This window comes from Thermobia domestica, chromosome 15 (genome assembly GCF_964235325.1).
Source record: "Thermobia domestica chromosome 15, izTheDome1.hap1.1, whole genome shotgun sequence".
In the NCBI taxonomy this organism is placed as follows: domain Eukaryota; kingdom Metazoa; phylum Arthropoda; class Insecta; order Zygentoma; family Lepismatidae; genus Thermobia; species Thermobia domestica.
In genome coordinates, this window is record NC_137468.1 from 66,052,572 (window position 1) to 66,074,908 (window position 22,337).

At 35.6% G+C, this 22,337-nt stretch overlaps 2 protein-coding genes across 4 annotated transcripts in view; one reads left to right on the forward strand and one right to left on the reverse strand.

The window, feature by feature from the left end:
- Nucleotides 1–22,337, forward strand: part of LOC145671053 (5-hydroxytryptamine receptor-like) — a 1,055,419-nt gene that overhangs the window by 951,053 nt on the left and 82,029 nt on the right. The gene's annotated exons all lie outside the window — the stretch shown is intronic.
- The window catches only part of LOC145671054 (phospholipid scramblase 1-like), an 83,036-nt gene continuing 68,012 nt past the window's right edge, over nt 7,314–22,337 (reverse strand). Inside the window, exons 6-8 of one of the 2 annotated variants that reach the window (XM_081739740.1) lie at nt 12,650–12,811; nt 10,523–10,640; nt 7,314–7,448 (exon numbers count right to left, since the gene is read on the reverse strand). In XM_081739740.1, the coding sequence (XP_081595866.1) occupies nt 10,545–10,640; nt 12,650–12,811 (258 nt within the window). In that variant the 3' untranslated portion in view covers nt 7,314–7,448; nt 10,523–10,544. The remainder of the gene's footprint in view (nt 7,449–10,522; nt 10,641–12,649; nt 12,812–22,337) is intronic. The other variant, XM_081739742.1, reaches the window with a different exon arrangement.

Here is a 22,337-nt window from a genome sequence, read left to right on the forward strand (position 1 = left end):
TCGTCTCTCAATTCCTCAAAATTAGAAGAACAATTTGCGCTAACAGGATGTATCCTTCAACGTCATTTTGTTCTGCAATTACGTTGCGATAAACAGTGATTGGATGATATATAAAATATTGTAAAGTAAATATATATTGTACTTTAAAGTCACTTTGTCAGTACGGTAGTGTTTAGTATATGTGTCGGTAGTTTATTACCTCCAGAAAGATTGGATCTTGTACCACGCGCGCCCGCGGGAAAGCATATACATTAAACTTTATTACACAAAGGAACATACATATATAGGCTAGGCGCATATTGACCAGAGCATGGACAGCCAAGCCGAGGAAGAAGAAGGTCGCAGAGGAAACGGAGAGAGAAAGAATCCTGGGTGTATTTAGTGTGTGGTTCAATCATAACGTTGGAGGGACCTTTGTGTAGCACGTGTTTGAGTGAATATGGGGTACAAGGCTTTGTTGCATTCCTTACAGTACTGTACTTTGCTGTCCTGTCCTCTTGAATCTGAGTAGGAATATGAATGTAAAGCGGTCGTTTCCTATGGCATTCTCTGTGTCATAAGAACGTGCCACTTTTAGGGCCAAACAGACCTCAAATATAATTAAGAAACATTATTATTGACAAATTCACATGACTATGACAGAGAAACAATAAGATCCATGCCAATTCTGTTGTTTTGTAAGTACTCGTATGCAACTCCCACTAATAAATACTCGAGTCTTCCAAACTGGTCTACCGTATACGTTTTGATGTACGTGGTCTTAGGTCCCGGTGTCCAAGCGTTACAAAATTAAACACATTGCGGTGGTTCGAATTTCACTTAAAACGGTTGGTCGTCTCATATATCTTTGGCCCTAAACAAACAAATATGAAAGCATTACTCCTAAATAACGATTAATCATTCCACTCTATTCCTCCGCATTGACCTTTTCTAATTCTCTGTGTCGTTTCTTCTAAAGTCTGGCTCAAACCTCTTGACGTCTGTCAAAAGCCAAAGGTGTGCAGGTGCGACGTTGTCGGCTTTCGATTCCTCTCATGTACAGGTATAACGTGAAACATTAACACGAAAAAGTAAGATATTGAGAAACAAATTCGTTTTTTACAAACTTGGTAACGCTATAGTGACATATATTAGCTGTATAAGGACGTACCTTTGTAATTGCTTTCTCCTAATCCAGAAACAAAGCTATTAGACAACGTTGCCCATGTGAAAAGAAGGATATGCCTTAAACGTCAGGAGGTGTGAACCTGACTGTAGAATCGTGTTCACACGTCATACATCAGCTTCCACCTGGTTGGAAATTAGTGCCGTAGAGACCGAATCGGTATTCAGAAAACATGAAGGATGAAGATTTTCTCTTGAAGTATACTTCCTAAACATAACTGAAAATGACATGAAAACATCAATTTATTTACAAATTCATGAGTTGTAGTCAGTGTAGAAGACGCAAAGTTAGCTAATAATATACAGTGTATATATATATATATATATATATATATATATATATATATATATACTTATTCGACCCTATTACTTATTGCATTTTAATTGAATCATTAGTTATATATCTTGATATTTCATAGATTATGTTCATTCCTTATTGATCCTTCATATTATCGTATTTACAAGTACATAATTAAGGACACATTTTGATAAATAAATGTAGTGTATAACAACAGTAACCACGAACTTGTACCTTTCTTTTTTTTTTTTAAAAAAAAAAAAGTCGTATCCGGAAACCTATTTTGCTTTTTTTTTTTTAAAAAAAAAAAAGAAAGTGAAAATGCAAAATCCAATATATTGGATAGAGAAAAAATGGGGAAAAAATTATCGAGATCCTGCCAAAGATGTTTAAAAAGAAAAAGCGAAAGAGGAAATGTAAAGAGAGAGGGAAAGCACACCTATATTGGATGGAGAAAACGGAGATCGTGTAGATTCTCGTTATGGAACTCTCGACATGCTGAGCACGTTTTGATTAAAATATGATCAAATAGTCCGTGACGCAAGAGCTCTGGGAAAGTAGGGAGATGTACGAACTAATATATTTCAGTTGAGAATTTTTACATGATAAAAAGGAACTAGTTACTTTAAATTTTACAGTATATACATATTTAAAATAAAAACTTTATCTTATAAGAGAGATGCAGAAGCGTTCTTTTTAGAAAGAGAAAGAAATGAGAAATATTTTAGTATTATATTCCACTGTTGTGCCCTAAAATAAAGAATACGCATGATCAATGAACGAGACTGATTGTGAATACTTTGTAGAAAGAAAATGTGGGAGAAAACGGGATAATGCTGTAGATAATAAAGAGTGGTTGTTAGGAAACATGGTAAGTCACAGTTATACAACTGTTCAGCGGTCGTGTTAGGTTAAACGTTAGGTTGATGATCGTGAGGCGAATCTCGTCGAGGGTTTAAATTTCTCTGAAAAGCAATGAGCAATTTAAAGTATACTCGCTTCTTCTATAATCGTGACCCTGTCGAGCCTGGTAGTCCTGAAAATCGTGAACAGTTTCTCTATTACAAATTAAAAACAAAATATTGTGAACCGCTCATCTATATCGTTAGTGGTCTCTAGTTCGATCTCAGGGCATGTAAGTTTGTGATGGATAACATAATGTATGTGAGTTTTGTAAAGATTTCGCCATTTCCTCCATATTATCATTCCACCAATTCCTACATAATCATTTATATTAATAAATCATCCGTCTGCTTTACCCTTCGTGACAAATCAGGGACATGAAACTTAAAAATAAAACTTGTATTTTTTTATCGGGTTGCCCTTTGAAATATTGTAATATGCATAATTATATGCGTGATGGGAAAAAAGGCCTATTGGATGTTACTAAATTTCTTTTGGATAATTTATCTCTTGATTTATTTCAGAGTAATCTTGTATGTCAACACTTTCACATAAGATTTCAGTCTTTCTTATGCTGAGCCAAATTCTTTAATTTCCGTGTAGTTTTTCTTTCTTATTTGCTTGTACTTTTATTATTTCTTTTCTTTTTTTCACATGGCGTCTTCCTGTAGGTGATTTTAATTCTGTCATTCCTTTCATAACAATATAGTACGGTTTCTCCACTTCTCTCAATGTCTCCAATCATGAGATTGACATTTTCCGTAACTCTCACTTAACTTACATAAAGTTGCATTCACTCACCTTCACCGTTAATAGCATTGTTATCCTCACCCTAACCCTCACTCATACAAAATTAACTCCCTCATATTAACACTAATTCGCACTCATTCCTCATCACACATAAATAGTATTGATGAATTCACCTTTTGCTAAATTCACTCATACTCTTACTCGCACTTACCCTCAAAGAATATGCTTCTCTTTACGCTCGCTTTCTTTCATTCTCACATAATATTGATGCCCTTACCTTCATTTGACCTCATTCTCAAATAACATTCATGTCCTCGCCCTCACTCATCCATATCGTGAACAACATTAATGTCCTCAACTTCAGTTGGTCTCATCATCAAATAATGCAAATGCTTTCACCTTCACTCACCTACATTCAAAATTCAAATATGTTGATGCCTTTACTCTGATTCGCCTTCATTCAAAAGTAATATCGATTTTCTCACCCTCATTCTAAATAATGTCGACGCCCTTACTTTCCCCCCGCTCTTATCGTCAAATAATAATGATGCACTTAACCTCACTAGCTCTCAAGCTTGAATAATATTGATATCCTTACCCTCACTAAACTCCCTCACCCTCACCCATAACCAATCAACTCCTTCATACTGACACTCATTCACACTCATTCACCCTCACCCATAAATAATATCGATGATTTCACTCTCACTCAACTCCGTCATACTCACTCTTACTAACCCTTTCACCTTTATCCCTTCTCATCCTTAAATAATGTCGATGATCTTATCTTCAAATAATACTGATAATTTCACTTTCTTCAACTCAGTTACTCACTCCCACTCCCTCTTGCTTTCACTTGTTCTCATCCTTATATAATACGTGCCCTCGTATTTAGTTGCCCTCTTCCTCAATAATGATTCCCTCATGCTAAATCCTCATTGTCTCTAAATAATATTCATGTCCTCACATTCGGATCCTCAAAGAATATTGATGCTGTCACCCTCACTCATCCTCAAGTAATATCGGTGCTCTCACCCTCAATCCTTCTCAAATAATATTACCTCAAATAATGATGTCCTCACTTTTGCTCTCTCCTCACACTACTATCCTTAAATAATATTGATGGTCTTACCCTCATTTGCCCACATCCTCAATTACTCATAATATCCATTTGCTAAGTCATTGTTCTTAGCAATTAAAAGCTCCGGCTGGTTTATTCAAGAATAATATGGTTACCGGTATCAAAATAAGTATTTCAAGGTATAAGTTCATCATGGTAGCTAAATTTTGAAATAATACGAAGGCCATGTTCCTGTTTCCACGTTCGTTCGTTCATTCATCTAATTCTTTAATACCTCAAAAATAACACCATAGTTTAACTTAATGTGGCTACGAAAGAGTAGCGCGCGAAAAAAATTTCTAGAGGGGCCATCTCCATGGTTGATACATTACGTCTGGTATTCAATATACGTAGTTTGCCATATATTACGTATACATTTTCGAGAGCACGGGGTTTCTCTTAGGGCACCCATGATCTGATATCATACCAGTAATAGCTGACTTGTGTTAATCTCAACATAGGACACTTGCCGTTGAAATAACATACGAAATTGGTATTCTTGCTGGGACCAATGAACTGTTGCAATTGAGATATTTTAAGACTATCTTTTTAGTGTAGGAACGCACCAGTGGCGAGACACATTACATGTACATCTTTGTGCCCAGAAAGTAGAAAACAAATTACTAAGCCTGGAAGGGAGAAGAATCACCCCAACCCACCAGCACTAATATTTTTGATGTTACAAACTTTTAGTTTAGAAGTCCAAGACCAAAGAAACAAAAACTGGGAATAAAATAAGCGAATATCTTTTAGTATTAAAAATACAATAGTGTGTGTGGAAGTCTAGATAGAATATCGATTTAATTAAGACTTGAATAGGATAAGGTCGAAGAATTGAATTTGAAAATTTGTTATAAAAATGTATTAAATTGCTTTAAAAGGCAATACCAACTGCAACAACAATATATAAACAAATACCATTGACCCATTTTACTAAACAATTCTGCAATGTGCTTAAAACAAAGTAAGTTGAGAATAATTATATTTAATAGGTCATCGATGATACTGAGTATAATAGTTAAAAGTATTATGCTTTTAACTATTACAGAACAGTGAATAAAGCAAGTGCTTACAAAGTTACAATGTTCTTAATTTGTAGGTATTCCATTCCGAACTACTGATATAAATCATCTCCGATTTCAGTTTTCAATCCATACTTCCAAAAAACCTACTAATTACATTACAATTTCAAATTTAAAACTTCAAGTTCTTTTCCCTGCTGATGGTTGTAGGCTGTGATCTGACCCAACGCAGCACTATAGTTTAAAGCGATTTAGAACATATTATTTCCACCACAGTTCTCAGAGAAATGTACAGATTATCAAATGGATTAATCTTGAAGTAAGTGATGTCGATTGTTGTATAACTGGGAGGGGGCAGTGGCGGATCTAGTTCGGGGCCGGAGGCCTAGGCCCCCAACTTCCTGACTGACAAAAGTAATTTAAGCTATTTTTATATTTTTAAAAGTGTAGAGTAAACTCATCATATATATAATAAACTCATAGTCTGGATTCTGGCTTCCCCTCCAGTTTTTACCTTCTAGATCCGCCACTGGAAGCGGAACGTTCGTGTATTTGTGTTTCACTGTCAGATCAATGAAACATCTAAGCAAAGATCTCCAGGTCCAGGGGACCAAGCTAACTTTCGGGTCCTGAGTCCCTTGTCCTCCCAGGATTGGTCATCAATATTGTACTGTAAAATATCTATGACATTAGCAATTTCTATGTCGAACTTTTAAATAATAATCAACACCAAAGAATAATTATAATATTAATATTTTACCTTTTTAAAAGGAAATAATCAATACCGCACAATGTACCTACGTAAATGTTAAGAAAATAAAATAGATTTAGAAGACATACGCGTAGTATTTACGATATGGAAAAATAAATTTAAACAAGCATTTCCGAACATTAAGAATATGTAGACACAGAGACAGATCCATATACATGTTAAGTTCAACAACAGTTTGAGTAAAGAAGGATTTATACAATGAGAAAGTGGTGTTCTACTATTGTTATTCTTTTCTGAAGGGCAATTCATGCATCATATTTTAATGTAGCATGCCCTTCCATAACTAGTATTGCACAGTTTTCTTTTGACTGAGGTATATCAAAGCAGGTGTCGAAAATCTAAAAAGGTAGGGCTACTAGTATGGATGAAAAAATGAAACAAGATAAACAAGTTAAGACCAAAATTATTCATTTTAAAGAGTATAAATCTTTGGTTGACTGACTATATAAATAAATGAATGCTTGAATAAATAAATGGAAAATATGTTGGATTCATCGAGTGAACATAGTCTTGTGACCCATTTTAGATAAATTTGTGATACAAAAGTAACACACTGGCAGCTTGTTTCCCCACAAAATTGTCGTGACCAGTATTTATGGGCTGATAATTACTATTACCGTAGCAGCCCTATGTAACTGGTGCACATGAAGAAAAACACATATCACTGATTCTAGGTATTAGTCTAGGAATCCTGACTGTTTCTCATCTTAAATTTATAAAAAGATGATTTTCAGGGATGTTTGGACGTGTAGAAGTTCTAGTGAGACTGTTTATTGTAAGATAGTGATCACGATATATGAGAGGGATAAATTGATGAAGGTTCTTTGGGAATGAATTATTCTCAAGTATTGTAGTGGACGTCTAGCTGGTGTAAATCACAAATTAATTCTATTCGCGATGTTAGAACATCCCAGCTACGTATAATTACGAATTATTTTTCTCCTTAGATATGTTTACCCCTTTGACAGGTTTTCTGCGTTCATTTGTAAAATGCAAGACGAGTAATTGTGTCAGATTGTAAAGGTATATATTCGGACTGTGTACATACATCACACTATACCAACAAGCATGGTAAAAATAGGATATTAGTAGCAAAACCTTTTTATTAGGGTTCAAATCCCACTAAGATTGTTTATGCTACATTTTGTCATGATTCATTTCCTTCTCATCATCTATTTATATTTCTTATTATCTCCTTGATCCTAAAAGGTACATTTCAGGAAAGTAAAGTTCAAAATGCTTAATAACTTACATCTCTAACAAATGGAATAAAGTAAAATAAAATTTTAGTGTTTATAATTGTGTTTATTAAAAATGTATATATACATATAAAGTAAATTGAAAGTTATATAATGTGATCTACTGTTAGATATACTCTTTACCTTGATTTTCTAAATCAGTAGGAAGACAAAGCAGGAACTAAAAAAGAAGGAATACAATATATTTATTATTAATTGAGAGTACAATGTATTAAAATGATTGCATTGCTTATGGATATGTTTAAACAATGTCTCATTACCCTTCATATAAAAATTGTATATTGTAGGGTTACAAATTTATGGAAATTTCATTCTGAAAAAATAATATACGTATCATTTAAAATGTTGCGAATAATTAAAATGTTAAACATGAAAAGAACTTCATGTAAAATTCACTACCCTCAAGAAAATTCTGTCCGGTGCAGATGGTCTATATCACTCATTTGTATGGGTAATGTACCGCGTACTTCTTCCGTATAATGAGGTAGCCAGGACCTGATACGTTGTCGTCCGTACTGAGGGAGAGAAGCCTTCGGGATATCTCCCAAATGGACGAGTATGACGTGCCATTGGCCCAGGAAGTGCAGATTGGGCGACTGTACGATAAGTCACTTTTGATTTTAAACATGACCTAGGTGGATAGGGCCAGGATTCAACCCCTCGGATCATTCTGAGGTATCTAGTTTGGGTTTTATAACCCTTGGATGTGGTTATACCGTAGGATTATATAACTTGAGGCTATGCCCTACAAGGTGAAGATAGGTTTGTTTTCTAACCTTCCCGAACCGTCACTGCTCGTGATGGTAGGCTTCCACTCGCTTATTGAGCCGAGTTAGTTCATCAGGAAAGGAGTATTTTCAAGTACTAACAATGTTACAAGTATTTTTCAGTTCGATGCCGAAACTCAGGATCAACCAAAAGTGTAAGGCTAGTCTATAACAAAGATTACCCATGTTGGTGACCAGAAGAATGAGGTAGATGCTTATTTAGATCTAGTCTTAATGAGGATCGCGATTACTAGTTACAATGAGGCTCATGATTGCTCAAACTCGTTTGCAATCGAAATCAGGATCGGAATCTATGATTAGGTTCGTGTTTATTAAAATTAATGAGTACGGCCTGACTAGATGCTCAAGTTTCTCATTCTCAAAGAGCTTGCGCTCCCTAATCATGTTGTAGCTCAAGCTAGCTCACAGTCGGACTAATAGGGTTCACGCACACATCTGTTCGCTCTCAATTATTGATCTCGTGCCTGCTTGAACCAAGTTTAGAGAGGTATTCCTGAGTTTGGAAAACTGTCATATGCACTATAGATGAGTATAGTGATAATCATCTATAGATTTCCTTTGGGAAATATATCCTTAAAGCGTGCCATCATGTAAAATCAATATTTTTAAGTATATGTCAATAAATATTTTTGAAGTGTTAAATTTCAGTTCGAAGTATGAGCCAGGCTAATTGGCTTGTTGATTTCGAGACCAACACCTCCATTCAGCACTAAGTCTATATAAGATGCAGACGTACAGCTTAACATGGAATCCGAACCACACAACTCCACCTGAGAAAGGATTCAGATTCGTACTAATCCAATATACCCAAAAATCATTCTCAAGAAATATCAGACTTTCACGTACGATAAATACATGATGATATACCACAAACAATGAGAGTCCACGAATCGCTGTTGTATTAAGAACTGAGTTATCAAATTTAGAGCAGGGCATTTTGGCACTCAAGATGAACCGCTGCCTGGGAGATCCTCCATAGTGATTGTGCCCGAAACAATTGAGAAAGCGCGAGAACCGATTTTTCGAGACCAATGCTTTCCTCCTAAAAAGATAGCGAAGAATCTAAGCATCTCAGATGAATACCTTAGTAGTATTATTTGTGGTCATGATGACATAAAAATCTATCCACCAAGTGGGTGCCCAAATGTTTGCATACAGACCTGAAACATGTAATAGTGCTTGCTTCCAGAGAAATTTTGAGCCGTTTCAGCAGGATGTTACTAACGTTGTTGGACGTTGTTGGAAAATGAAACGTGGATCTATTTCTATGATCCAGAGACAAATAAAAAACAAAAAAAAAAAAAATGACATTTCGATGGTTCAACGAGGCCAAAAAAAATTGCGGGTGCAAAAGTATAATTCAAAGGTCTTTGCTAGTACTTTTTGGAATCATGATGGAATATTTTTTTATACATTACCTACAACAAGTAACGCCATAACGAGAACTTACTATGTATCATTATTAGATATGCTTTACTAAGAGCTGAAGAAGAAACGCAATGGAAAGTTGTCCCGAAAAATTATCTACCTTTATGACAACGTGTCCCCTCACAAGAGCAATGTTAAATGGACAAATTGGTTACATTATGATTTGAATGTTTGAATCATCCACCCTATTCATCTAACCTATCTCCATTTGACTACTACATATTTCCAAATTAAAAAAAAGTACCTAACAGGACAAACACTCAGCAATATTTCGGAAGCCATTGCAGCAGCAAATGCATAGTTTAACACCAAACCAAATTTTGCTTCGAGGGATTAGAGAAACTTAAGAGCTGAAGCCAAAAAATGCATTGAATTGAAGGTGGATCATGTTGAATAAATCCATCATAAATTTTCATATTCCTATCCGTTTTTATATTCATACTCACAACTCGAAATCCCTGGAGTGTAAAAATCAACATACTTTTTCTTGCATGGCTGCTGAGTATAGAGTAGTGAACAAAGAACGTTAGGCTTGTTGTTATGATTACACAACGAGGTGAACTACTTTTCTGCATCTTTGCTCGTTCATTTTTGTTTACAAATACAAACAACACTGTCAGTTGTTTCAGTATATCCATTGTACACGTTCGAAATAATATCGATGAGGTCAGGAGTTCATATGGTTAGTATTCCACGTAAATCAGTTGGCTTACGTCTTATATGGCCTTGCTCCTGAAAGATTCACTAAGTCCTATTCCAACGAACAATATCGATACTCCATTGTTCATTTCAAATACTAACGTTCAACGAAACATGTTCAAATATCCAGTCCAAATACGTAACACAAGTTATCCAAATGACATGCTGTTATCTGACTTTCCCCGTTCTTTTCTGAGTGTATCAATGAACCACATTATTTTCTACATATACGGTTTACCCTTTATAACAAGAAGTATTAATTATACAAAATCATTGTATCACTTGATTTTTTCTCTATAAAGTTTTTTTAATTGCTTACCTTTCAACTTATCCAATGTATCTCACATTCTCGTAGATCTCCTATAGCGATTCCTGTAATATTGCTTATAGTGGCGTCTTTGTCTGCTATCATTACGAGCTTCAAAGTACATGACGTCCTGCATCATATAAACAAAAAATAAATGAAAATATACATAGATTAATCCTATAGATCACTTGATTATTTTTAGTTTAATATTTATTTTCAGCACCGAGGCTAATGTAACACATATAAACAGTGTCGTATTTAGGATTTTGTTTCAGGGGGAGGCTATGCACAACACATAAATAAGCACTTATATTTTTCCTTTTGGGTGCCGACAAATTTTTAACAAGTTTTGCAAATAAATTTATTTCGGGGGGAGCTTGAACCCGATAGTAACCCTTTAAATACGCCACTGCATGAAAGTGAGTTAAAAGTTTAAGGTAGATTATAAACTATACTATAATCGAGGAACACCTGACCGAGACGTGTTCCATCGACTCAGAGTGTACTGCATTTTCATAATGCAAGTTCTTTTATCATCAGTACGTTCATAACGAGCACATTTAATTACATAGTTCGTGAGCATAACGATAAGGAAATCAAATACAAACCTGAGAAAGAACATAAAAGACCATAAAGTAACGGAAAAAATATTTATGGTTACATTTCAGATTTCAAGGAAGGTATATTACTTTTCTTTGAAGAACATCTCTGAGATACAATGTACGTTATGCAAACGAATCAATCTCTTAAGCTGAAATATTGGAAAATTATCTACAGATACAGCATTATTTTGTAACTTAACAAAGCACGAAGTTCAGGCGTGTCTTCCGTTTACTTACACAAACATGTTTAAATATTAGTTTCAAAACATCATCACAGACACACCACAGTCAAGATTATACATTGCAGTGGTCTGTTACGGTTATCCAATAAACACAGCTATGGGTTGCCTAATCCCTTTGGATAACAATTCTTCAAGATATCAGCGAAATCAATCTCAAATTTTCTCGTTATAGAACGATCTTGTTTTTTCTGAATCAATAAAGCAAATAAATTCCTTTTTGTGGCAAGTAACTAAATGAAAATGACGTTGTATCCCGCCCTCACAGTGTGGATGGAGTATGCCTAAATAGTTAAATATTCCATCAAGGTTTCTATAGTAGCAGTCATAGTTAACCAAATAATATGGAGGATTAAAAGCACACGAACGTATAATACGAAAGTGACTGATGTATAACAGCTTGTAACACGTGAATATAACAAACAACCACTGACATTAATCAGTATTGTATATTTGTGTCAATATTACCAGCGTATCTAGTGTACATGCTTTTGGTAAGGGAAACAAATTCGTTTGAAGTGGTTTGCTGGTAGCCAGTATCATAGTACACTACTAATCTTAATTCAGACACAGACGATTATCGGTGTCTGAATGATAAATACGAGCATTTTCAAGAATGAGGTGGCAAAAGGTTTCCAAGGTTAGTAGTTTCTGCTACTCCATGGAATGAATGAGACAATAGAAAAAAGTTACAGGAGCTTTCTCCTTGAAAACGAGGATGAGAGGATGGATGAGAGGGACAGGAGACGACATATGCAGGCAAACAGGAGAGATACAACATCACAATACCTCATACCAACCATAACGTACCATACCGTAACGTTTGCTTACGATTAACAAGCATACTTCCAATATCGCTGCCTTCAACCTCAAATCAAGATCTAAAGGAAACTCCAAAACAAAATTGTCTGCATCTGTGAAAAACTCCTTAAGAAATCCTTGCCATTTTTTAACAATATAACCCAATTACAGCTTACTGGTTTGCTGGTAGCCAGTATCATAGTACACTACTAATCTTAATCTAACAGGAATCGGTTATTTTCGCCTACGTCTTCCAAAATGTCCTAGATAAAAAAAAATAAACTAGAATCACCGTCAGAATTATATGGTCGGATGAATCTCGTACCACTACATTCGACGCTGATGAGAAAATTAGGGGATGGAGAAAATAATAAGCGTGTGGGGGCATTTTTTACAAGCAGTACGATCGGTAGTTCTTTAGAGACATCCTGAATGTAATGCTTTATAAATAAAGAACATCTAGCCTATTATCATAATGAATGAAAATGTTTGCTTACGATTAACAAACATGCTGCCAATATCGCTGCCTTCAACTTCGAATCAAGATCTATAGGAAACTCCAAAACAAAATTGTCTGCGTCTGTGAAAAACTCCTTAAGAAATCCTTGCCATTTTTTAACAATAGTCCCAATTACAGTTTCTTCATCATTGCCATAAACCTACAATTACAGAAATATTGATGTTGTCTTTGTAAACATAAATTTGAAACAATAACTAAGTGGCAGTTTTTTTTTTTTTTTTTTTTTTTTGCTTCTTCCAGAATCACAGTGACGACTCTTTAATAAAAATTACACCAGTAAACGATTAATTTTATAGCATCAAAAAAGGGAAGAATTACCAAATAAATAAATTCTTGTATACAAAAATTAATACATAAGTGTTGTTCTTTCATTCTCAAGTCATGAAAATTTGTTTATATCGACTTCATTTTTCCCAACAGCCGCCGGTGAATATCACTAAATAAGTTTATATTGAAAATCTTTTTGTTGGCACATCTTCGTCAGCCAGTGATAATTTCTGGTAAATGTAAAAGTAGGGTAGGGTTGGTGAAAACTATAAATTATAAAAAAAAAAGAAGAAGAAAAGAACATTTCTATCGTAAATCATTTCCAAAAGCATACTATGGTGTTGTACATTTTTTGAAGACACCTAATTATTTCTCTTGCCTTACGAAACTTATTATTTAATCCTCAAATCGCAAATTTACATGATTTTCATCGAAGAGGTTTGTAATTCTTTAGCGGAGAGGGAATATCCTTATATCGAGTAAAATCGCGCACTTGGTGACAACTTTTCGCAATTTAGCATGGTGTTAGTTATAGACATAAGGGTTTCAAAAAAAAAAAAAAAAAAAAAAACGCAAACAAGCTGAGGCTGACCTCTGTTGGCCTGTTTGCGTAAAAACAAAATGGCCGCCGGGGGACTACGTCTTTCTAGATTTAAAGTGCTATAACGTCTACAAATTTTTAATTGAGAACTTCGTGATTCAGTGGATATTTAGGTAACATATTGGAATTTCATTTTACTACAGTAACATTTATATTGCCATATCGACACCATCTTTTGAATATGGCGTCCTTAAATCCCAAAATTTCGTATTTTCAATCCATTTTCTTTGTATTTAAAGGCAAATAACTTTTTATTACCATATGTAGGCAAAACTACCCTGCAACGAACAATGTTAGACAGTTCAAGCGCTTTCCAACGAGGTATGAGCAATTTTTGTACCTTTAAAATTAAGAGAACTAGCCTATTTTTTGTGATCTTAAGTGTAGTACTTTATGACTTTAATAGAGCCAGAAAAATTTGTCTGAACCCTGCCTTTATAAGCTCGTGGGATTTTGCTTCAAGACATTTTGCGTGTAGGGAGAAAATATCTTCATTAGAAGCTATCTAATCATGTGGTATCAGGTGTCAAGTCGAAGAATGGGAGGGGTAGGGGGAACAAAATGACCGCCGGCGGAATTTTAAAGCTTTAAAGTGCAAGTTTTTTTTTTTTTTCAATCTGGCATAATGTTAGGTATAGAGATAGTATTTTCAAGAAGCATCGCAAACAAGCTGAGTGTGTTCTCTTTTGCCCTGTTTGCCTAAATTCAAAATGGCTGCCGCACGGAAACTTTACCTTATGCTTTAGTTCCACTGTATCCCTTCATTTATTCGATTCTTATTTTTATAACTGTTTTCGATAAGAATAATGAATCTTCAAGGAAATCAACGAAATTTATCCGAGTGGAATACCTAGTATGTACATAAGTACAATACCGAATGCAATGAAGCACCTAAAGATCATCTAATACAGAATATTACATTTCTTGGACAGTAAATCTTTATTTATTCTGAGGTCATTTACAAATAACATTTCAAGTGCGTATATGTGAGGTAACAAACAGAAGGGTTTTTAAAGTAGTATTTTCTCTTTTCAAGGATCAGAAATGACTAGATTGCAATCTAGTGTAGATTGCAATTGCAATCTAAATGAGTCTTTCTGCACAAACATTTTCAAACAAACCAGTGCGTATTTAACCAGTGTGAAACCAGTGCGCTCTGGGGAAATAATGGATCCTGAAATCGCCAAGAATTTAAACGAAGCTGAAAACATTGGGAAAGCAATGTTTCTAGATTTCTTGCGTAACAGAATTGAAAATGCCACTAAGCCCTTGTCAAACACCATTCGTAAGCCTAAGATGTACACTTTTAACAACCGTCCACCTGCGAATCTCAAAAAGGGCTCCAACAAATTGGCATCGGCAAAGACAACTTCAGCTCTTATTACCAAACTCCTTTTATCCCTGTAAGCACGACCTGATGCTGACATAGATGACTTCTTTAAACATGAGTACCAGCGAGAACCACCATCTTCATGCAGTAACTGGAAACTGATATCAGGCAAAAAAATCTACTCTTCTAACCTGTCTGCCAGAACTACCTGCTCCTGGGCGTTCCTCAGCAGCCAAGCAGGCGTCAGTGATTTTGCTAGATATGTCAGCAATAATTCACCTGGTCAAACCCCAGCGTGCTACTGTGTTTGAAGGCTACACTAAATTACAGTTACTGTCATTTATGGAAAAACAAACAACAGAACATACAACTCGGTTTGATACAGTGTGGCATTGATATCTGAATCCAAGTCTCAAGTCTCAAAATCGCATAAAACGTAGTGAAACTGGAGGACGGAGAGTTAGAGTCTCACCAAAGATACCAATTCCTAAGGGAACTGAATGCAGAACTTTTTGAAAGATTCCCAGAATAAGGCCAAGCTCTACAGTTCTTTAGTGAAGGATTTGTGAAACACACTAATGCTGCAAAGTATTTGTTGCTTACAACAAAAGAAGACCAGGTGCTTAGCAACAGATCAACAGACGTAACTTCGCTGACTCCATATCGTCATGAAGAAGCGGATACACGGCTTATGCTTCATTCACATCACGCTTCTGAGCAAGGGCATAGAAAAGCCTATATCCAGACAGTGGCCACCGATGTTATTGTCCTAGGAATCTACTATTTCAACCAGACGAATCTGACAGAGTTCTGGATCGACTTTGGATCAGGAAAGGCATTCAAAGAGATTCCAAGTCATTATATTTGTGAACAGTTTTAATTTCAACCATGTCAGGCACTACCCTTCTTTCACGTCTACACAGAATGTGATTTAACGTCGGCGATGCTTGGAATTGGTAAGAAGTCAGCATGGAATGTTTGGTTTAATTCACCTGAGATTATTGACATTTTCATTCCCATTACCTACAAACCAAGTAGCCTCACACTTGAATCTAGTCACATGCAACGTTTGGAGCGTCCTTGTACAGCAGAAATTGCAGTGCAGAGTCTGTAAATGAAGCAAGAAAAGTTATGTTCATACACAGCCTGAAACCACTCGATTCTACTCGACCGACACAGCATGTATTATTCCAACATGCAAAGCGTGCTTTACTTACTGCTGCCTTTATTTGTGGACAATCTCTTTCGGAAGTACCTGACATCCCTGACCCAACTAACTGGGGCTAGGAATGGAATGCTCGAACTGAAATGTGGATCCCACATTGTACTGACCTACCGGACGCAAGCAAGGAGTGTTCACTTCTACTGCATTGTAGTTGTTCCGTTGCTTGTAAGGGTAATTGCAAATGTCATTGAACTGCAAGAAATTGTGGTCCATTGTGCAAGTGCGAAGGAGGTTGCACAAACAGTTTCACTATTGCATTAAAATTTGGCCCTGAATAATATTTATGTGTACTCTTCAGATCGCATAACATCAAGTCTTCTAAATGTATAATGCAGAGCTCCGAAAAACTATAAATGTAATATATGAATAACATGTGTCTAACGTAAAATATGTGAAAAGATAGTTAATTATTGGTATAATAATAATAAATGGAATGTTAATGGATATTGTGAACAATATGCAGTTACTCACTTAGATGAAGTCATTATTACCTTAACAGTCAATTTTAATATAGCAAAAAAAAAAAAAAAATATGCAAAATTATTATTTTATAACGCACGGGTAAAATGGATGTGAAGCATAAGATAGTTTTCGCGAGGCAGCCATTTTGAATTTAGGCAAACAGGGCAAAAGAGACCACACTCAGCTTGTTTGCGATGCTTCTTGAAAATACTATCTCTGTACCTAATATCATGCCAGATTGCCAAAAAAAAAAAAAAAAAAAAAACCTTTAAAGCTAGAAAAACGAATTCCACCGGTGGCCATTTTGTGCCCCCATCCCCTCCCGGACCACTACCATATTCTTCGACTTGACACCTGATACCACATGATCAGATAGCTTCTAATAAAGATATTTTCACCCTACACGCAACATGTCTTCAAGCAAAAACCCACGAACATATAAAGGCAGGGTTGAGACAAATTTTTCTGGCCCTATTAGTCATAAAGTACTACACATAAGATCACAGAAAATAGGTTAGTTCTGTTAATTTTAAAGGTACAAAAATGGCACATACCTCGTTGGAAAGCTCTTGAACTGTCGAACATTGTTCATTGCAGGGTAGTTTTGCCTACATATGGTAATAAAAAGTTATTTGCCTTCAAATACAAAGAAAATGGATTGAAAATACGAAATTTTGGGATTTAAGGACGCCATATTCAAAAGATGGTGTCGATATGGCAATATACTGTAGTAAAATGAAATTCCAATATGTCACCTAAACATAGGCGGAGTTTTCCATAGCATATTGGGGGGGGCATCCAAGGGGTCTAGGTAAAGGGTATTTAATGACTTCAACGGCTTTACTGTCATGCTAGTAGTTGGTATGATATGTAAAAGCTGTAGTGGAAAAGGGTAAAATAAATAAAGAATTGCATTAATTTTAAATCTTTAATAGTTAAAGTGTTAAACGAGGATTAAGTTAAAAGCATTAAGTTAAAGATTTAGACCTAACTTCTTTATTAGTTAAAAGTATTAAACGATAAACAAAAACATTAAGTCATGACATTGAAAATGATAGGTCTAACTATTGCATTGAGAACTTCGAGAAAAAAAGACATTTTTAATTATTGAGTAAATGATGAATAATTTGAGGGTTTAGGCCTATTTTTACATAAGGGTTATCTTACTTTTTTCCTTTTTTTTTGAGCTGTAGATATCAACCAAACTCTCTATATCCAATTCTCTTACAACATCTGATTCTGAGTATAGTACCATTAAGTTGTTCATCCTTTCTTGGCCCATAGTGCACCGCAACCATTGTGAATCCGCATCATTGCTGAAAAGGATCTCTCACAGGTGGCACTATTTGATGGCAAAACGAGAGCAATCTTTAAAAGGGTGCCAAAACTTGTGTATGTCTCTGAGCCGGTCGTTAATACAACTTCCATTAATTTTGCAACAATTTCTTTTAGCGGGTTTCTTTGCAGATCTATACCAGAAATTTTCATAACTCTTCTTAAAACTACCATTTCTGCCTTTAGTATATTTCTATCAACTTCAGGTATAGAAAACATTTTGATGAATGGTTCTGCTCCAGCTTCATCTACTCGTATAAACCGTTAGCTGGCATCAACTATTTCCAAAGCTTCGCCGCTGAACCTTCTTTTAAGCTCTTCTGTTAAAATGTCTAGCAAAGGATAATAAAATTCATTTTTGTACTTATTTTTGACAAATTCATCCCTTTTCTGCAAATTAGTGGTTTCAGGATACATATCATCTCTATCTCTCTGGCCTACTGAACTACAAATTACAAAATCATCTAGGGTTTTCGATATCACTCGAGGTCGTTTAGGCTTGGAGCTATTATCTGTAGCTATACCACTCTCATCTTTGTTCTGAAAAATCCTTAGGTCAAACTAGTTATCAAAAGCATTTATGTCTAGCCATTTCTTGTCCCATTTCGATTGTTAGTTAGCTCTTCGATCACACCCCTAGCAACATTTGAATTTGGTGCAATTGATGAGTCAGCTTTTTATAGAGCTTGGCTAAGTACATTGATTAATGGCAAGCACTGAGAAAACACTGACAAACATACGATAAAATCCAGTGAGGTTACAGACGAAAGCAGACCCTTTGCTTCAGGGTTTTTGGGATTCCTTATGTCAGAAGCTGTAGCTGTGAGTGCAGCGATAACTGCGAAGTAGTTTCTTTTTACAGATAAAACTGAATTGGCCCTGCAAGGCCATCGAGTATAGCTTAATTTGTGAATTTCATGAGGTCCCGGGCTGGTAATGTTTAGCTCTCTCTGAACTATATGAAACTCAGCGTATGTGTCAGGATAGCTGAAGTATTGGTACAGACATTGCATAATGTTAAAGAAATTGCAGCTTAAATCGTTGTTCTTGCAAGCTGCAACTAGAGCTAGGTTTACTTTGTGGGCCAAGCAGTGGACACAGATTGGATAGGGGTTTTGTTTTCTGACGATAGCTTGTAAACCATTGTTTATTCCAGACATTACACTCGCTCCATCATATGCCTGGCCAATCATCAACGCACTTAATCCAATATCTCCTAATTTTTTAAATATAACATCAGCTAATGAAATAGCAGACCTAGAAAGTGACACATCTTCAATGGCTATTACTCTTTCTTTGATCTCTTGTCCTACTAAATACCTGACGCAAATGCAAAGCTGTTGAGTTCTATGGGATTTTGCTTTGTATCATTAGTGCAAAAAATCCAGAGCTATTTATTTCGTCTACAATCACTCTTAAAACTTCTGTTTTTATGATGCACAACAACTCGTTTTGGATATCAGGGCTAGTCATGTTAAAATACCTATTGTATTTTTCTTTGAAATTTTCATCGTACTTAGAAAAAATGTCACATAATTCCAAGAAATTTCCTTTGTTGCCTGACATATCAGACTCATCTTGACCCCTTAGAGATAAACCCTGCTTTAACAGATATAGCAATATATCTATTAACTTTTTCATATAGTCTCTGTTTTCTAGTACTAGTTCTTTGTGGTTGTCGGACAATAATGTTTGCACGGACTGACATAATTTTCTGTTTTCAACCCATTTTGTCATAGAAAAAGAATGTGCTATACTAATGGCATGCTTATCTAATTTCTCACCAGCCTTTTTCAAATTTTTCATACCCTTTTCAACAAATAACTCTTCTCTGTTGCTTGAGGGAAATTGCCTACAGGCAAAGCAATAAACTGCATCGTTTTTAATGCTGTATTCTACCCATTCATGCTTTTTGTAGTACAAACAGAAAAGTTGCGCTTTCTACTACCTGGAAAGTCTGTCAAAGGAAAATGCTGCAAGGTTGGACGAGCTGGTCCGCTACAAAGATCACCTAGGTCTAGGGATGCGCACGAGTCGAGACATGTCTCGAATCTCGACTCGACTCGACTCGAATTCGAGTCGAGATTCGAGTCGAGACACACTTTGTAAAATTCGAGACGAGTCGAGACAAACGTGTTTCTCGACTCGAATTTTCGAGTCGAGACACGAGTCGAGTCGAGACAGCTCATAAAAATCTCGACTCGACTCGAATGTCTCGAAAATTTTTCTAAAACTTTTAATATTGTTATGAAGAAATTATTCACTCAGGAACAGCCTTGAAACCAATTCCAGCATTTATTACAGAACGTATAAATTTAATAGTTAATCTTCCGAGATTAAGATCTAATTTTCAGCTCAATTCAGTTAATTAAAACTAATAATTAATGTCGTGATATTTGATTGCTCTTCAAGTATAATAATAATATTTGATTATCTAGTTTGTATAAAATTATTATTCGTAGCCTATATCTAGTCTGTATAAGAACATTGCAATAAAGTGAACATCATAAATTCTCTGAATGAGCAATTGGCAGTCTATAGTAATTTAGCATAGTTATAACTATTGTGTTTTTATTTCCATGAACGATATAGGGCTACATAACTTCTGGACAGGGCCAGATTTAAGGGGGTGCAAAGGTGCACGCTACCCCCCTTTGTTGTAAATATACATGTCTAAAATGAGAAGCTAGCAGTGAAAATACCGCGACTATGGTGTGTCGTGAATGGGCCACTGGTGTACCGCGAGGATATCAAAACAAAATTATTAATTCTATAGCAATCAAATTGCAAAACGTAGGGGAAAATGTATATTTGTATTGCACATTACTATGAACCTCTACTATGAATCTACAATTTTAAGTTTCATGCCGTGTTACTTTTCTGTACATTTCTAATGTTGAAAAAAGTATTTGTTATTGTTATGACCATTATTATTATAATGGGAGGCGTTAAAATATTAAATAATACTTTTGATAAAGTGGATACTTTCAAATATTTAGGATCAATATTAACAGATGAAAATCATATTCACGAAGAAATTAAATGTCGACTAAAAGCAGGGAATTCGTGTTACTATTCGGTTCAAAATCTCTTGTCGTCGCGAATTCTGTCGAGGAATTTGAAGCTTAAAATATATAAAACGATAATCATGCCTGTTGTTCTGTATGGTTGCAAAACATGGTCGCTTACTCTGAGGGAAGAACATAGACTGAAAGTATTTGAGGACAGGATCATGAGAAGAATATTCGGACCCAAGAGGAACGAGAATGGGGAATGGCGAAAACTTCATAACGAGGAACTACATAGTTTATACGGTTTACCCAACATTGTTAGGGTCGTCAAGTCTAGGAGGCTTAGATGGGCAGGTCATGTAGCTAAAATGGAAGAAAGTAGAAACGCTTTCAAAGTCTTGACTGGTAGACCCATAGGAAAACGACCATTAGGAAGACCTAGGCGCAGATGGGAGGATAATATTAAGATGGATCTCACAGAGATAGGAATGCAAAGTAGAAACTGGATCCAATTAGCTAAGGATAAAAGTCAGTGGAGAGCTTTTGTGAACGCGGCACTGAACCTCCGGGTTCCATAGGCCATAGAGTTAGTTAGTTTTAGTTAGTTAGTTATGACCATTATTGCTTCTTTATCGTTACAGACTATTTCGTAACTTGAAAATTTAAAATATCATTCAATCCTCTCGATAAATTATTTACATTTGTGTTTTAAAAGTAAAATAGATTTATTTGTTCGTTCGTTATTTAATCTTCATTCTTAGGAAAAGGTTGGATACAGTTTTCGAAAGAGTAAGCGTATTTTTAATAACCTGAGTCCAACATTTCATTGCAGGTGTTTTCTCCTTTTAAATTAGAATGAAAAATAAGCATAGTGATTTACCACGAGGAAAACCCAGTGATCGAGCTTTCTTCTCTGTGCGAAGGAGACCAGTAATCAAAGAAAAAAAAATACCAGTGTGTTTTATATTTACAAATAATAATATCTATAAGTGTGCCGCGAGAATCCATGTTACACCCGTAGTGTGCTGCAAGTTGAAAAAGGTTGAGAAACGCTGGTTTAGAGGAAAGAATAATTGGTACACTCCCTCCTCCCTGCTCTCTCTCTGCCTAGTATATTTTCTTTATTTTATTGTCTCCGAAACACCATTCCAGACAAATGCTTTTCGGTAGAAAAGTTAGAAACAAACCATCCCGCTCTTGGACAAAGTGGGCAACATGCGGTAGTCAGGTCAATGAACCTGCTTTGGAAATTTTCGTGCAATTTAGGTTACTGAGAGGGTGTAGTTTCTTCAACTAAGCCGCCTTCTACTATGGCTCGTGCCATAAATAAGTCATCGTCTGATCATATGGGAAACACCGCTAGTTGTCCTTGCCTGACATCTGTTTCATATTCATATAGCAAATGTTTTTTTATAGACGGTGTTGTATCTATCC